At 47.8% G+C, this 14,098-nt stretch overlaps 1 protein-coding gene across 1 annotated transcript in view; it reads left to right on the top strand.

The window, feature by feature from the left end:
* Positions 1–11,355: 11,355 nt before the first annotated feature.
* GALNT12 (polypeptide N-acetylgalactosaminyltransferase 12) overlaps positions 11,356–14,098 on the top strand; it is a 29,069-nt gene continuing 26,326 nt past the window's right edge. The window contains exon 1 of the mRNA XM_004677483.2: positions 11,356–11,791. Coding sequence (XP_004677540.1) covers positions 11,406–11,791 — 386 coding nt within the window. The 5' untranslated portion in view covers positions 11,356–11,405. The remainder of the gene's footprint in view (positions 11,792–14,098) is intronic.

Below are 14,098 nucleotides of genomic sequence, written 5' to 3'. Positions count from 1 at the left end.
GTGCCCCCCGCGCCCGGGCCAGTTGTGTCTTCCCTGCCGCTGCCGCGGGGACAGCGGGGACAGCGGGTGCCGGGAAACTCCGAGCTGCGTCTGTCACCCCGGCTGGCAGGGCCGTGCCTTTTCGGCGCCCGCATGCGGCCCTCCTGGACTGCTCAGGAGACGTCTGTGGTGTGACGGAGGAGGGCTGCCCATCGCCTCACGCTGCGAGCCGCGAGCCGCGGAAAGCTGGGCTGGAGGGGAGGCCGCTGCCTCACCACCACAGCCGCCTCACGGGCCTGGCCCGCGCCTCACTGGCCTGCCGGTGGCCTGCGCCGCTGACGCCCTAGCTCTGTTCCTTGGGCCACGCTTCTTAAATTGTACTTGACCAAATAAAAAATCAACAATGATCGGTTCAGTCCCTCCCCGAGAATATCCAACAGGGCCCTCCAAGTGCTGGCCCTTATCTGGGGCACACATTAGGGCTACAGTCTGGACCGTGTCTTTCTTCACTGGTGGTTCTACCATCAGCACCAGCGGAGATATTGGAAGCAGAAAAATGTTGTGAATCCAGCCCAACCCTATTCAGGAACTCTTGAGTTTAACGCCCAGATACCTATATATTTTTTAAGATTTATTTATTTATGCATAGAGAACTGGGGTACAGGCCAGAGGTGCAGGGGTGGTGAGAGGATTCACCAGACCAGAGTGGGGAGCAGAACAGGCCGGCTGATTAAGTACACCGCGGAGCGGGAGCAGCAGGCAGGTCAGCAGAGGTCTTCTGTGCCATGTGGATCACCTCTGGGGCAGGGATCAAACTCGTGCTGAATTGGCTTTAGCTTCTTAATGCTGTGCTTTAACCCGCTGCGCCACCAGGGAGGGCCACCAGATAGCTGTATTTTGACAATCCAGGTGATTCAAACAGATGCAGGCTAAAGTTTGAGACCCACTCTTTGATCCTCCTAGATGTCCTGTCAGTCACCTGGAGGTGGAGATGACTAGCCAAAATACAGAGGAAGGGACAGTCCTCCAGAAGAGAAATGGCCAGGTTGCAGATCTTCTGACATCTAGTCCAAGTTTCCAGCTGTCCTCATACATCCTAACTAAGTGACTATTGTGTGCCAGGCCCTGTGCCAGGTGTTGGAGAAGCTTCAGGAACCAAAGAAAATCACTGCTCTTCTGGAGCTGTCAGTGGAAAGAGGCAGCTGTACATACAAATAAGTAACTTGTATGTCAGATGCAGATAAATAGGAGAGAAAGTGGGATGTTCTTTTATAACCCTGTGCGTGGGGAAGGTGTTACTGAGTATATGGTATTTGCACAGAGACATGAGGAAATTGAGAATCAAGTCATACTGACTTTTGGGGAAGTGCAATCAGCAGATAGAAATAGGATCTAACAAGAGCAGCCCTGTCTGCAAATTGCTCACACCGCCTTCCCTTTGTGATAATATTAACATTCCAAGCTGGAGTAATTAGTGTTCATCACTGTGAGCTGCAGTCCTAAAAGCTAGCAAATGGCCAGACATACAGTAGGTGCTCACACATTCAATGATTAACTCTAGATGTAGAATGATAATACAGAGCATCACTTGATGAGCTCATGAGAAAGAAATAAGTTTCATAACATTGGCAGATCAAAGGAGATGGAAATGCCCTTGGGTTCTGGGCCCATGGGGCTGGGGGAAAATGTCTTCTGGCAAAGTGTAAAGATGAGGAAAGTCTTGAAAAGATACAGGTCTTAAATTGCAAAGGGCTTAGTGCCAAGATGAAGACACACACATTTATCAATTACACGTTCCATCTTACACAGTCATGGTGGCATGTCAAAGTAATGTAGTGATCACAGCAAAGGTTACCATATGATATAATGACAATAATGAAAAAGTGAAATACTGCAAGAATTACCAAAACATCACACAGCTGCGCAGTGAACACGTGGTACTGGGGGGGAGAGGGGAAAGTGTGCTTTTAGACTAGCTGGAAGCACAGTCACAACCCTTCATCTGTAAAAGCCCAGGGTCTGTGGAGCACAGTAAATTAAAGCACAATAAACTGAGTTAGCCTGCGTGACTAAAGGGCATACAGGAAAATAAAAAACCCCTTTTCCTCTTCCCATATTCTTCCAGTCCTTCTCCCTGTAGGTAACTGATACTTGCATTTATTTTATGTTTACAAAAATATTTCACGAATATACAAACATGCACACATACAAATAGGTATTAATCAAATACCATGTAAGCAGCAAAAATTCAGCTTTTGGATCATTTAAACAGAAAGGAGATTTAATACCAGATTCCTTCATAGCTCACAGATCCCATCAAGGTCAAAGAATGGACCTCAGAGGTCCTACAACCAGGCACAATGTTCCTAGTCATGCCATGACTATACCTTCTTCCAGAATAAAGCTGGCACAGGCTTTTTTTGGTGTCACCAGCTTCAGAATCGGAGGCTGAGACGAGAGCATTTGAATGGCCCAGCTTGGGTTATGTCATCTGCCTAGCAGAGAGGGAGGTGGGAAAAGTTTCTGGCACTTTCAGTATCTACAGCAGGAAGTAGCCTGCGACATGGGTGTCCCAGAGAGTTGGAGACTCTCCAGTATGGGGAAAAGACTCATATTCTGGGCAGCCAAAAATGACAACAAATATCCACCACCAGTCTTCCCCTAGATGGACTGCTGCTGCTTATACATCCCCTGCTTCTCCTGCTCTCGAAGACACCCCCTTTCTTGGGGAGTGGAGAGAACATATCTCCCTCCCCACATTCTAAGTCTGTGTGGTATAGGGTTGCTTCAGCCCAGGATTTATTTTTTATTTATTTTTAAAGATTTATTTATTTATGCATACAGAACTGGGGTACAGGCCAAAGGTGCAGGGGTGGTGAGAGGATTCACCAGAGACAGAGTGGGGAGCAGAACAGGCAGATTGACAAAGTACACTGCTGAGGGGAGCAGTGGGTGAGACAGGAGAGGTCTGCTGCGCCATGTGAGTCACCTCCAGGGCGGGGATAGAACTCATGTTGAAGTGGCTTTAGCTTCTTAGAGCTGTGCTTTAACCCACTACGCCACCAGTGAGGGCCCAGCCCAGGATTTTTTATTAAAGAAATCAGGGACAAGATCCTCTCTTGGGAAGTGGTCAGCTACAAGCTGTCAGGATATTGTAAGCCAAGCAGGTGCTGGCTCTGCCCCCACTTAAGACAGCCTGCATGAGAATAAAGCCACCCCAAAGAGAACAGAGACAAGTGACTGGAAGAGGCTGAGTCAGAAAATCCACCCTCCCCTTCTTTTTGGTTAAGTTTGAGCAGGGTAGTCATTACTTGCAATCCAAGATTTAACAAATATGCATTTTGCTTTATATTATATGTTATATTTTATCTTGAAGATTTACTTATTTATGGATACAAGAACTGGGATGTAGGCCAGAGGTGTGGGGGGGTAAGAGGATTCAGCAGAGACAGAGTGGGGAGCAGAACAGGCAGACCAATGAAGTACACTGCTGAGGGGAACAGCAAGAGAGACAGGAGAGGTCTGCTGCACCATGTGGGTCATCTCCTTGGCTGAGAATGGAACTTGTGCTGCAGTGGCTGTAGATAGCTTCATGGTGCTGTGCTTTAATCCCTTGTGCCACCAGGAGGCCCACATTTTACTTTTCAATGAAAGAGTTCATGCTATGCATGCTATTTTGAATCTTGGTTCATTTCCCCCCCCGCCCCCCCCCATCTAACAAATAGTTTGGTCATCTTTCTACAGATCTGCTGCATCCTTTTATATGATTGGGTACAGCATCATTAAACAGACGTACCATGACTTATTGAATCATTTTAGAAGATGCACAATGAGCTTATTTCTAGTTTTCTGCTATTATAAAAAACCCTGCTTCAGCTGTGCTTGTAGAAGACAAGGTAGGAGCCAGACGGCACACTTGACAGAGTAGCTGAGGAACATCTACGGCGGAACTAGCTACAGGAGCGTGGGTAGGTTTCTCTAAAAGTCACAGGGGTTGGGGTCTCTCTGGTGGTGCAAGGGGTTGAAGTGCAGCACTGTGAAGCTGTCCACAGCCACTACAACACGAGCTCACTCCCCAGTCAGGAGCTGACCCACATGGCCCAGCAGACCTCTCCTGTCCTGCCCGCTGCTCCCCTCAGCAGTGTATTTCAGTACATCTGCCTGTTTTTTATTTTCACTCTGTCTCTGATGAATCCTCTCATCCCCCTCCCCTGCATCTTGGGCCTGTACCCCAGTTCTTGTATGCATAAATAAATAAATCTTTGGGGAAAAAGAGTCACAAGAGTTGGTGCCATATTCCAAAACTGATAACAGTAGGGAACCATAACCACCCCAGGACCGAAGGAGAGAGCAGGTACAGGAATTCTGCCAGAGAGAAAACTGGAAAAACCACTAACTTATAGGAGCCTGGGTAGAGGGATGCAGTCAGCCCCCAGCAACCCGTCAGGGAGAATCCTCAGAGGTCTGGCTTCTCTCTTATCCTGCTCCTCATTGTGAAGTTTGACTGTCAGCAGAGGCTTAGGGCTTTCTGAGGCAGTCCTCACGGTCAGCCTTCCAGGATGCAGAGCAGGGTGGAAGGGTTCTAAAGAGCAAGATTCCAGCACCTTCCTGCTCCAGGTGTGGTCTGGACCAGCAGCTTTGATGCTCCTGGAAGCTTCTTAGAAATATAGCATCTGGGGTGGCCACCCTAGACCACTGAATCTGAATGGACATTTCAGTACAGTGCTCAGGTAATTCATGTGCCCCAAAGCATCTTTGTACCTATATCTCTGTGCAGGGGTTTCTATAATTTTATTACTTGTGGACCAACTGCCAGTATTTTTTCCACTGATGGCTGTGTTGGTTTGGGTCCTCTGAAAATCAGATACGAGGGAGGAATGTGTGTTTAGAATAACGGGGTGGGGGGGGATGGGCGGGGGTGGAGATGGAAAGGGAAGGAGGGGGCGCTGAGGCTGGTCTGACAAGTGAGAAAGGAGAGTGGGAAGGAGTTGGGTAGGAAGAGTTTCAGCGTGCTGTGCGGTTCCAGAATGTCTCTATCCTGGGGCGCCCCAAGCCAAGGTGGCTTGCTGAGGTGTCCTGCATCAGACAGGAATGGCTGTGTTAAGGTCCCGACTGGCAGAGGCCAGGGAAAATGCAGCCTCAGCATGAATGCCAGAGCAAGCAGAGATTCCACTCCTTACCCTGCCCTTACCCCAGTTCAGCTACCTGGCGTGGTCATTGCAGCCTGCCCATGGTAGGGAACGCTGGCCTAGGAGTCAGGAGACCTGGACTCTAGCCCTTGTTCTCTCATGTGTATGGTGTGTGACTTTGGATAAAGTCAGTTGACAGCTGAGCGTAAGTTTCCCTCTGTCTACTTTTGAGGTTTTTACAACGTCACAGTGAGATGGTATGTGAAAATTAAAGCCAAAATTTTATAGTACATAAAAGTGTTCATAAAACAACAGCTTTTATCCAGTCCCTGGGACTTTTTAAAGCCCTGTCTTGTCAGGCCTAATTCCGTGACTCTTTTCTCTGCAATTGAATCCCTATCAGGAAGTATTCCAATGTGGCAAGCCGATCCAAAACATTATGAGTTGTAATTCTTGTCTGTTTTCTAATCTGACTGAAGATCTTAAGTGTTAGGTGTCTGGACAGAGGCCAAAAAACACAACTCCAGGCCTTTTCTGACATACCTGTCTCCTGGCAGCGGCCCACAAACTCTTATCCGTGGGTGGAGTCACCTCTCACTAGTCTAGCAGAAGTTGCAGCAGGTTATCCTGGGTGGAAGCTGTTTTGCAAGGTTCACCTCAACCTCACCTCCACCTGGAGCCTGGGAAAGATGCTCACGGAAGGCCTTTTCCACCAGGAAGCCAGAATAAGCCTTGATGACATGGTCCCAGAGGCTGTGAGTTAAAGAGGAGGGTGCCATAGATGCTGACTCTGCCCAAGCCAGCGCCTCGTTCTGTGTCCTCCCTGCTGGTGACTCGGGCTTCCCCACAGTATAATGGGAGGATTGGGGTGCATTTGTGCTTCTTAACTATGTTGGGTGTGGTCTCCTTGAGAATATAAAATATTTGATTAAAAAGCTTTGGACTACCTTCCCAGGTTACTAACAAAAAGAGGGGGGACCTGAACAAAACAAAAACACAGCTTACCTGCCCTAGCCTTCTAAAAAAGATACATTCTTTACAATTTTTTTCTTATTTAAAAAGCAAGTTTATTAGAAAAGGGACAGGAAAGGAAATTTGCATAGGCACAAAAGGGCAGGGAGAGCTGCCCCAGAAGGGACAGGTTTGCACAGAGAGGCCTGCATGGTTGCAGGCAGGCAGCCTTAGGAGTGCGGCCTCCACTGAGGGGGGTCAGTGCAGAGAGATCCCGGCAGATGCAGGTTTGGGCAGGCAGGAGGCTGCTGCCCTGCAGAGGGAGAGAGCAGGTGGAAAGAAGCACCTGCATAGGCACAGGTGGGCAGAGAACTGCTGCCCAAACCCATTCTTTTCCTGGAGCTGGACACACCAGCAGAGGGAGTGCCAGACTAAACTAAAATATGAGACCAATGCCCTAATGCCACCTCAGTTTTCTGTGTGAGCCGTCCTCAGAGAAACCCTTCTAAACCCTTAAATTACATATGTATATAATATTGGCATATAATAATGGCATATATATACATATATATATAATAGCATATAATAATTCTATTATTATAGGCCATTTCAACATCTTGTGATTCTTCAAACTATTAAGTTACCTTTTTAATACCTACCTATTCTATTACTCTCTAACCAGTATGATATCAAACATATCTGTCTTGTGACATAAGTTCTCTCCTTGACCCAAAACTCTTGACCTGTAAAGCCTCTTCTCCACTAGGCCTCAAACTTGACCTTTTACAACTTTTAGTTTTTGAAATAAAAACTAAGTTTTTGAATTAAATTCAACCTAACTTTGCCTATCAATAGCAGAGGTAGTGAATAAATACAAGGTAAAATATCAATAGATATATATCCTGAATGCAAAAATCACTCACATAAATCATTGTTTTCTCCCTTAAAAAAGTGCTGTAATCCATGAGTCAGTGTTCCATTTCCTGTGCCGTCTTTTATTTATTTTAACAAAGTTTTCTATTTTTTCGCTGTATAGGTCTTTCAACTCCTCCTTTAATTCCTAAGTGCTTTTTCTTGTTGTGTGATTACAAACAGTGTTGTTTTCTTGACTTCTTTCTCTTTGAGTCTGTTGGCATATGGGAACTCAAACAAATTTTCAGAAATGATTGCATCCAGTCATTTCCACTCACATTAAAAGACTTAAACAAAAACTTTAATTCAAAAGGACACCTGCACCCCTATGTTATTGCTGCCCTATTTACAATAGGGAAAATGTGGAATCAACCCAAATATCCAAAAATAGATGACTGGATCAAGGAGATGTGGTACATAGACACTATCAAATATTACTCAGCGATCAAAAAAGATAAAACTCATGCTACCTGCAGCAACATGGATGGAGCTGGAAGGAATTATGCTTAGTAAAATAAGTCAGAAAGAATAGGAAAAAATACTGCATAATTTCAATTATAGCAGGAGTGTAAGGGATCAGAAAAAAAAGTAAATGTGATAAAGTAAACAAAAAGTAAAAAAGTAATAAAGTAAATCTGTACAATGTAAAAAAACAAACAAACAAGACTTAAACACTAACATACTTTATAGCAACTCAAGAATGGTTCCCTACAATGACCCCAGCACCACCTAAGTGTGTACTTGAGAACAGCCAAGGTTACCAGAAGAATTTTGCAGCCAACACCTAACCACGGGCACCTTTTCTGGAGCAGTTATTGAAAAGGACTTACGATCATGAATCTTTTCTCTGTCCCCATGAGTTGTATAGGTAGCACTGACAACTTAGAAGTGCCTTTCTAAAGGAATTTTCTAGATTCTTAACTTCCACTATTACAGGCTCAGAACTGATTCTCCTTATAGATATTTACACTGGTAAATCCTTTGTAATTTTCCACTTCACTGACAACTTAAAATGCCAGTCACCTCTGTGCAAATAAACTTGAGTCAAATCCCCTGGACTTCTCTCTTTAAATAATATATTTAAAGATGAAATCCATCTTCACCTGCTTAACTAGAGTCTGACTATGTTTTCCTAGCATGTGCCTGACACCATTGCTGACAGCTGGCAGTTTCGGCCTCACCTTCTAATTCAGAGCTATTTCCTGTTCTGCCACTGGCCAGCTGTGGCGCCAGACAATACACTTCCTCTGACCTTGGTATCATCCCTCTGGTAATTAGGGAGGAGGGTGCTGCAAGCTAATAAGGAAGCTCAAAGTACTAAATAGGTGAATTTGCCATCGCACTGGTTTCAGGGAGCGGAACTAGAGTCTCACCCAAGTCATTGCCTTTTAACTTTTCTGGGTGATGCCCTGGGGTTTCCAGAAACAAAATTTGAAAACTCTCACCATGGACAATCAGTTCTTCAGGTACTTCCAGCAAGGAGATCTGCAGAATTCCTGTTGCTATTTTGGCAGTGACTTCTCCTGCCCTTCACGAGGGCGCACCTACATTGGTTCCTTCCTGAATGAGTTCAAACAGACACTGTGAATGTAAGAACCAGAGCCAGCCATCAGGTGAAACTCGTGATGTGTCTGACACTACCAGGCTCTGGGACTGTACAGTGACCACAGCTCATACGCTCAACCCTTCATTCTTTCTATGATAAGGCCAGAGTGTGGAATAAACATAACCCAGTGGACGAAGCTCTGTACCAAAGTAGAGTTGTATTACGACGTTCATTATGGCTCCTGCCCCACCTCAGAGATAAGTTGAATTTCTAATTTTTGGTACCTAGGAATAAGGCTGGATGACTTTGTAAAGATGGAATCAAATCAATGTGAAGTCATCCGAGTCCAGAAGATGAAGAGTGAAGAAGCATAGCAGAAGTTCAGACACTGACACACACACAGGACGAAGGTCATGTGATGGAGACGGAGAATGGATTGAGGCAGCTTCACATCAAGGAATGCCAAGGTTTACCAGCAAACCCAGAAAGTGAGAGAAAGGTGTGGAACAGAGTGTCTCCCAGAGCTTTCAGAGAGAGCAGGGCTGATGGAACTGAGTTTAGACTTGTAGCTTCCAGAACCATGGAGGAAAAATTTCTGTTGATCTCTAGCCACCCAGGTTGCATGTTTGTTATGGTGGCCCTAGGAGACTGATAGAGAGGACAGTTTGATGTGTTAACTTGCCTAGGTTTGAATCCCCAGTTATTCAGTCAAACCCTAGAAGTTGTTGCCAAGGTATTTGTTAGTTCAGATTAACATCTATAGTCAGGTGAGTTGAAGGAAAGGAGACTTATGTAGGTGGCCCTGAATCACTCAGTGGCAAGGCCTGAAGACCAGAACAAAGACTGTCCTAAAATATAAAAAATTTTGCCTGTGAACATCAACTTCAGCTCATAAGAGAGTTTGATCTACTCTTCCCAGTGGCCTACCCTGTAGGCTTTGGACTAGCTTGACCAACCCCCATATTGTGTAAACGAGGTTCCTAATATATCCCCTACTGTTTCAGTTTCTCTAGCAGAGCCCTAATACACAAAAAGGATGATGCAATCTCTAAATATATCTGTCTACAAGGTTGTGGAGTGCATGAAGGCTTCACAGAGGATGATGTCTTCACAGGAGAGGAGAGCTTTGGGGGGTGGCTAAGGGGTTGCCAGGTGGGAAAGTGTAGTTCAAAGAGCAGGAACTGCATGTGCCAAGGCCCCTTGTCCCTCCTCCCCCAGAGGCTGGACACAGGCCTTGCAGCGTTTGATGAACTTCTCCCATCAAACTGAGGACTTTGGCACTTGTCCCAGAGGCCAAGACTTCTCCTTTTTCAATTCTTTTTTTCTTTTTGAGATATAACTTTTATAACTCGCATGTATTTAACAAGAACTTGATGAATTTTACATATGTATCTAATAGCCATGTAATCTCCACTGAATCAGATACGGAGTCAGGGCTGGGGCTAGTGTTAGTGAGAACAATGAGGTGAACTGTTAGGCAGTTTCAGATCCCAAGGTCTTTAAAACTGTGATCTTTGGGCCCTCCCTGGTAGTGCAGCTGGTTAAAGCACAGCACTAAGAAGCTAAAGCCACTTGAGCATGAGTTCGATCCCCGCCTGCCCCGGAGGTGACCACATGGCGCCCGCAGACCTCTCCTGACCCAACAGCTGCTCCCCTCAGCAGTGTACCTCATCGATCTGCCTGTTCTGCTCCCCACTCTGTCTCTGGTGAAATCTCTCGCTGTCCCTAAGCCTCTGGCCTGTACCCCAGTTCTGTATGCACAAATAAATAAATCTTTTTTTTTTAAAGATTTATTTATTTATTCATATAGGACTGGGGTACAGGCCAGAGATGTGGAGGGTGAGAGGAGTCAGCAGAGACAGAGTAGGGAGCAGAACAGGCAGATCGACAAAGTACACTGCTGAGGGGAGCAGTGGGCGGGTCAGGAGAGGTCTGCCACGCCATGTGGACAGGAATCGAACTCATTGCGGAAGTGGCTTAAGCTTCTCAGTGCAGTGCTTTAACCCACTGCGCCACCAGGGAGGGCCACAAATAAATAAATCTTTAAAAAAAAAAAAACTGTGATCTTTTGCTAATGATGACTTTTTGCATTCATTGTATTTCTTTAAATGGTGTTTCCTTTAATCACTACGTTTGTAGCTAACCACTCTAGTCCTCTAGTCTTGAACCTGTTAAATATTTCCAGCACCTGAGTGGCTTCCTCATTCCCCTACAAGGAAGCCACTAACTAGCGAGGAGTACTTAACTGGAGTGCATGGCCTGCCGATTACCTATTATGTTTTGGGTGAAAACGCGTGTGTGCTGAGGGGAGCGTTCATTCCTTTGACGAGTTTCTTGGAGATGTCTCTAAAGGATAAGAAACTCAGATACGGGTTAGTAGGAAACCAGAGACTTTTTTACCCAAGGGATTCAGACTGACAGCCTTAGGTGGGGAAAGCAGTTTCAACCAGACAGCCTCTCTGAGCCTCAGTGTTCGCATCATATACAATGGAATGGACAGTCCTAGTGCCTCTCAGTGAACTGTGTAAAGGTCAGATGAGACAAAGGCAGTAAAGTTCCTTACCCCCTGCAGGGTGCATGGGCGCTTAGGATGTGCTAGGCGCTAAACGAAGGGTTTTCCAACCGTTATTTTTAAGCATTGCATATAGCCCAAAGAAAAAGGTGCAAGCCTCAGCAAGTTCTCGTGGCGACGCAATAAAGATTATCCACGCTGGGGGTAAGCGCCGCCGCCAGCCCGCCGACTGGGCGGGAAGGGGGCGGCGCGCAGGTGGGGCGGGCCGGGCCGGGGGCGGGGCGGCGCGGCGCGGAGTGTGGTTCCGGGATCCGGGTCTCCGTAGGCTCTGCTAGCCACTGGGCGCGCTGACCCGCGGGCTTCAGCTGGCTGGCGCATGTGGGGGTGCGCGGCGCAGCGGCTCTGCCCGCGGGGGCTGCGGCGGCGCGGCCGTGGGGCGCTGCTGACGCTATTGACGCTGCTGGCCCTGGCCGGACTAGGCTCGGTGTTGCGAGAGCGGCGCGGGTTCAGGGGTGCCGAGCCGGGAGCCCAGAGCACCCCAAGACCCTGGAGTGCCCAGCGTTCCGGGCGTCGCGACCCGGTGTTGGCGCGGCCGCCGCTGGAGAACAACGCTCTGGGCGCGCAGGGCGAGGCGGTGCGGTTGCAATTGGAGGGCGAGGAGCTGCGGCTGCAAGAGGAGAGCGTGAGGCTGCACCAGATCAACATCTACCTTAGCGACCGCATCTCGCTGCACCGCCGCTTGCCTGAGCGCTGGAACCCGCTGTGAGTCCTTAGCGTGGGCAGGAGCTCCGGCCTCAGAGCCTCCGTGTCCTCAGCTGCGCCGTGGTTTGGTGGAACTGGGGTCCTCACATACTTGGGGATCAGGCGTCTGCCTTACCGAGTCTTTCTGGAAAGTGAGCGCTGGAAAGGTTCTTGAGCACGCGTGGGGGGTCAGAGCAAGCAAGTTGCAGAGGATAAAAATAGATGCACGAAAAAAAAAAAAAATAGATGCACGATTTGCCGGTCGCTTGACTCTTCTGCCTTGAAAAGTTCTGTCATTCAGCCCTGGAAAGTGGCTCAGGATTTAGCAGACAGGTGGAAGAGGAGACTCTTTTGGGTGCTCCTGTGGGGTTCCCACTGCACCCCCCCACGTTACTCCTTTACAGTTCTTCCTCTGCCAACTAGGACTCTTGGGGTTTGAACCTGCTCCCTTCATTCATCTGTGTGCACCACCGCCCTGAGTGAACCAGAGGGGCAGGGCCCTCTTTGCCGAGGTGAAAGGTGGCTGGAAGGCCAAGTCTCTCTGGGCGGGCAGGCGGGTGGAAGGCTGAGGGAGTGGAAGGCAGGAGGGAGCGGCTGTGAGAAGGACTCCTGGCTGTGGTCCATGGCAGGGCTCTCCCGTGGGTGGTGCAGGACCCAGCCGGGTGGTCAGAGGCCTAGTTCCTGTTCCAGCTGCTAGCTGTGCAGCCTGTTCCTGTGCAGCGGGTGCCTAGGTGAGAAGGGAACACCCCATGAGAAGAGGAAGGCCCTCCTCAGTGGGTGGGGATCTTCAGGTCCTTGCTGAAGTGCTCTTCTTACAGACTTTGAGGAGAAGGCAGCCCAGGGAAGGGGTCCCTGGGGCAGCTTGCTGTGCAAACCACACACCTGCCACCCCTTCTGGCTGTGTCCTAGCCCATGGAAATAGGCACAGAGCGGGCAAGTGACTCACCCAAGGCCCCACAGCTGGCGAGTGATAGAATCAGCCTCCGGGCCCAGGAGGCCTCTGTTCCCCTTGGCTCTGTGTTGATTTTAGGAACCTGCTGTGCCTGAGAGACCGGGAGTACCTGTAGAGGGAAGCCTCCATCTCTGCCCCAGTGAGCAGACTTTGGTTGGACTTGAACTGCACTGGCCTCTCTGAGTTTTCTTCTGTATCTGACCAGACTGAACCTCATGCATTTGCCTGAAGCACAGACCATGTTTATCTTTTTTGGAGTAGAGTGGTTTTTTGCATTGGGGTTGAGAGCAGAGCCCTCACTCCAGCCAAAAGGCTGAATGCATGTTTCTGTGTTTGAAAACACAAAGGTGCTTACTCAGGCAAGGTCTAGGGGAAGCTTCAGGTCACACTCAGGGTTCCAGCTCAGCACTTGTGAGGCCAAATCTTGGCTCTTTTGTTGATCAACTCTTTTATCTTCAGTAAGCCGTTTAACTTCTCTGAGTCTCATTTTCCCCATTTGCAAATTACAGAAGAAATAACACATCCTAGGAATTAATGAAACATCTAACCCTGCAACCCCTCTTTGTTCTTAGGAGTTTTACTCCCTTCCCTTTGCCAGTAATATACCCGGCAGCCTTGACAGTCATCCAGAATTGGTCATAAGGTTTTTCTTTTTCCGGGTTCCAACTTCCTTTATTGTTCCAGGTTGTCAATATCTTTTTGAAACACAGCGGATAACCTGTGGGGCTTATAGGATCCTGTCTCCATGGTGATACTGTTGCCCTGTGTCCTATCAGGATTGGCTTATAGATCCTGCTGTTGCCCTGACCCTGGAAAGTTAATCCACACCCAGCATGATAAGGAATGTGGACTCCGCCTGCTTTTAATTCTTGCACAAGGCCTATGGGGTTATTCTTGGAGGGAAAGGTGAGGGTGATCTTTGTCACCCTCAGCAGGGCCAGACCTTTAGGCATAACTCTGTGTAGACAGTAGGGTCAGGGTCTTTATGGAGATTCATTTTTTTTTTTTGTCATCGTTCAGTTGGGGTCTTAAAATATAGGCTGAAAAACTAGGATGGCAGATGATGAGTTCACAGTCAGAGGTGAGGGAGGTGGGGTGGAGTGTAAGGAGCATTCCTTGGGAGTCCAGTCAATAAGCAGAGGGCGGTTAGAGACCTTGAACAGGAGAGAAGGCCCTGAGTGAGCAAGCACCCAACCAAAGACGAAAAGCCACGTTCCAGGGAGACATGCATATCTGGGGTCGAGCTGAGTGAGAACCCAGATCCTTATTCGCTCCCTCCTTGGGGGTGAAAGCAATTATCTACTCATTTAATTATAAAATCAATGCACACTCATGCTAGCCATTTTAGGATATACAGAGAAACAAAAATTTAAAAA

Source organism: Condylura cristata, unplaced genomic scaffold (assembly GCF_000260355.1).
Source record: "Condylura cristata isolate star-nosed mole 26May11 unplaced genomic scaffold, ConCri1.0 scaffold00006, whole genome shotgun sequence".
Taxonomy (NCBI): Eukaryota; Metazoa; Chordata; class Mammalia; order Eulipotyphla; family Talpidae; genus Condylura; species Condylura cristata.
The sequence above is the reverse complement of the archived record's forward strand: the minus strand, read 5'-3'. Positions and strand labels throughout refer to the sequence as shown.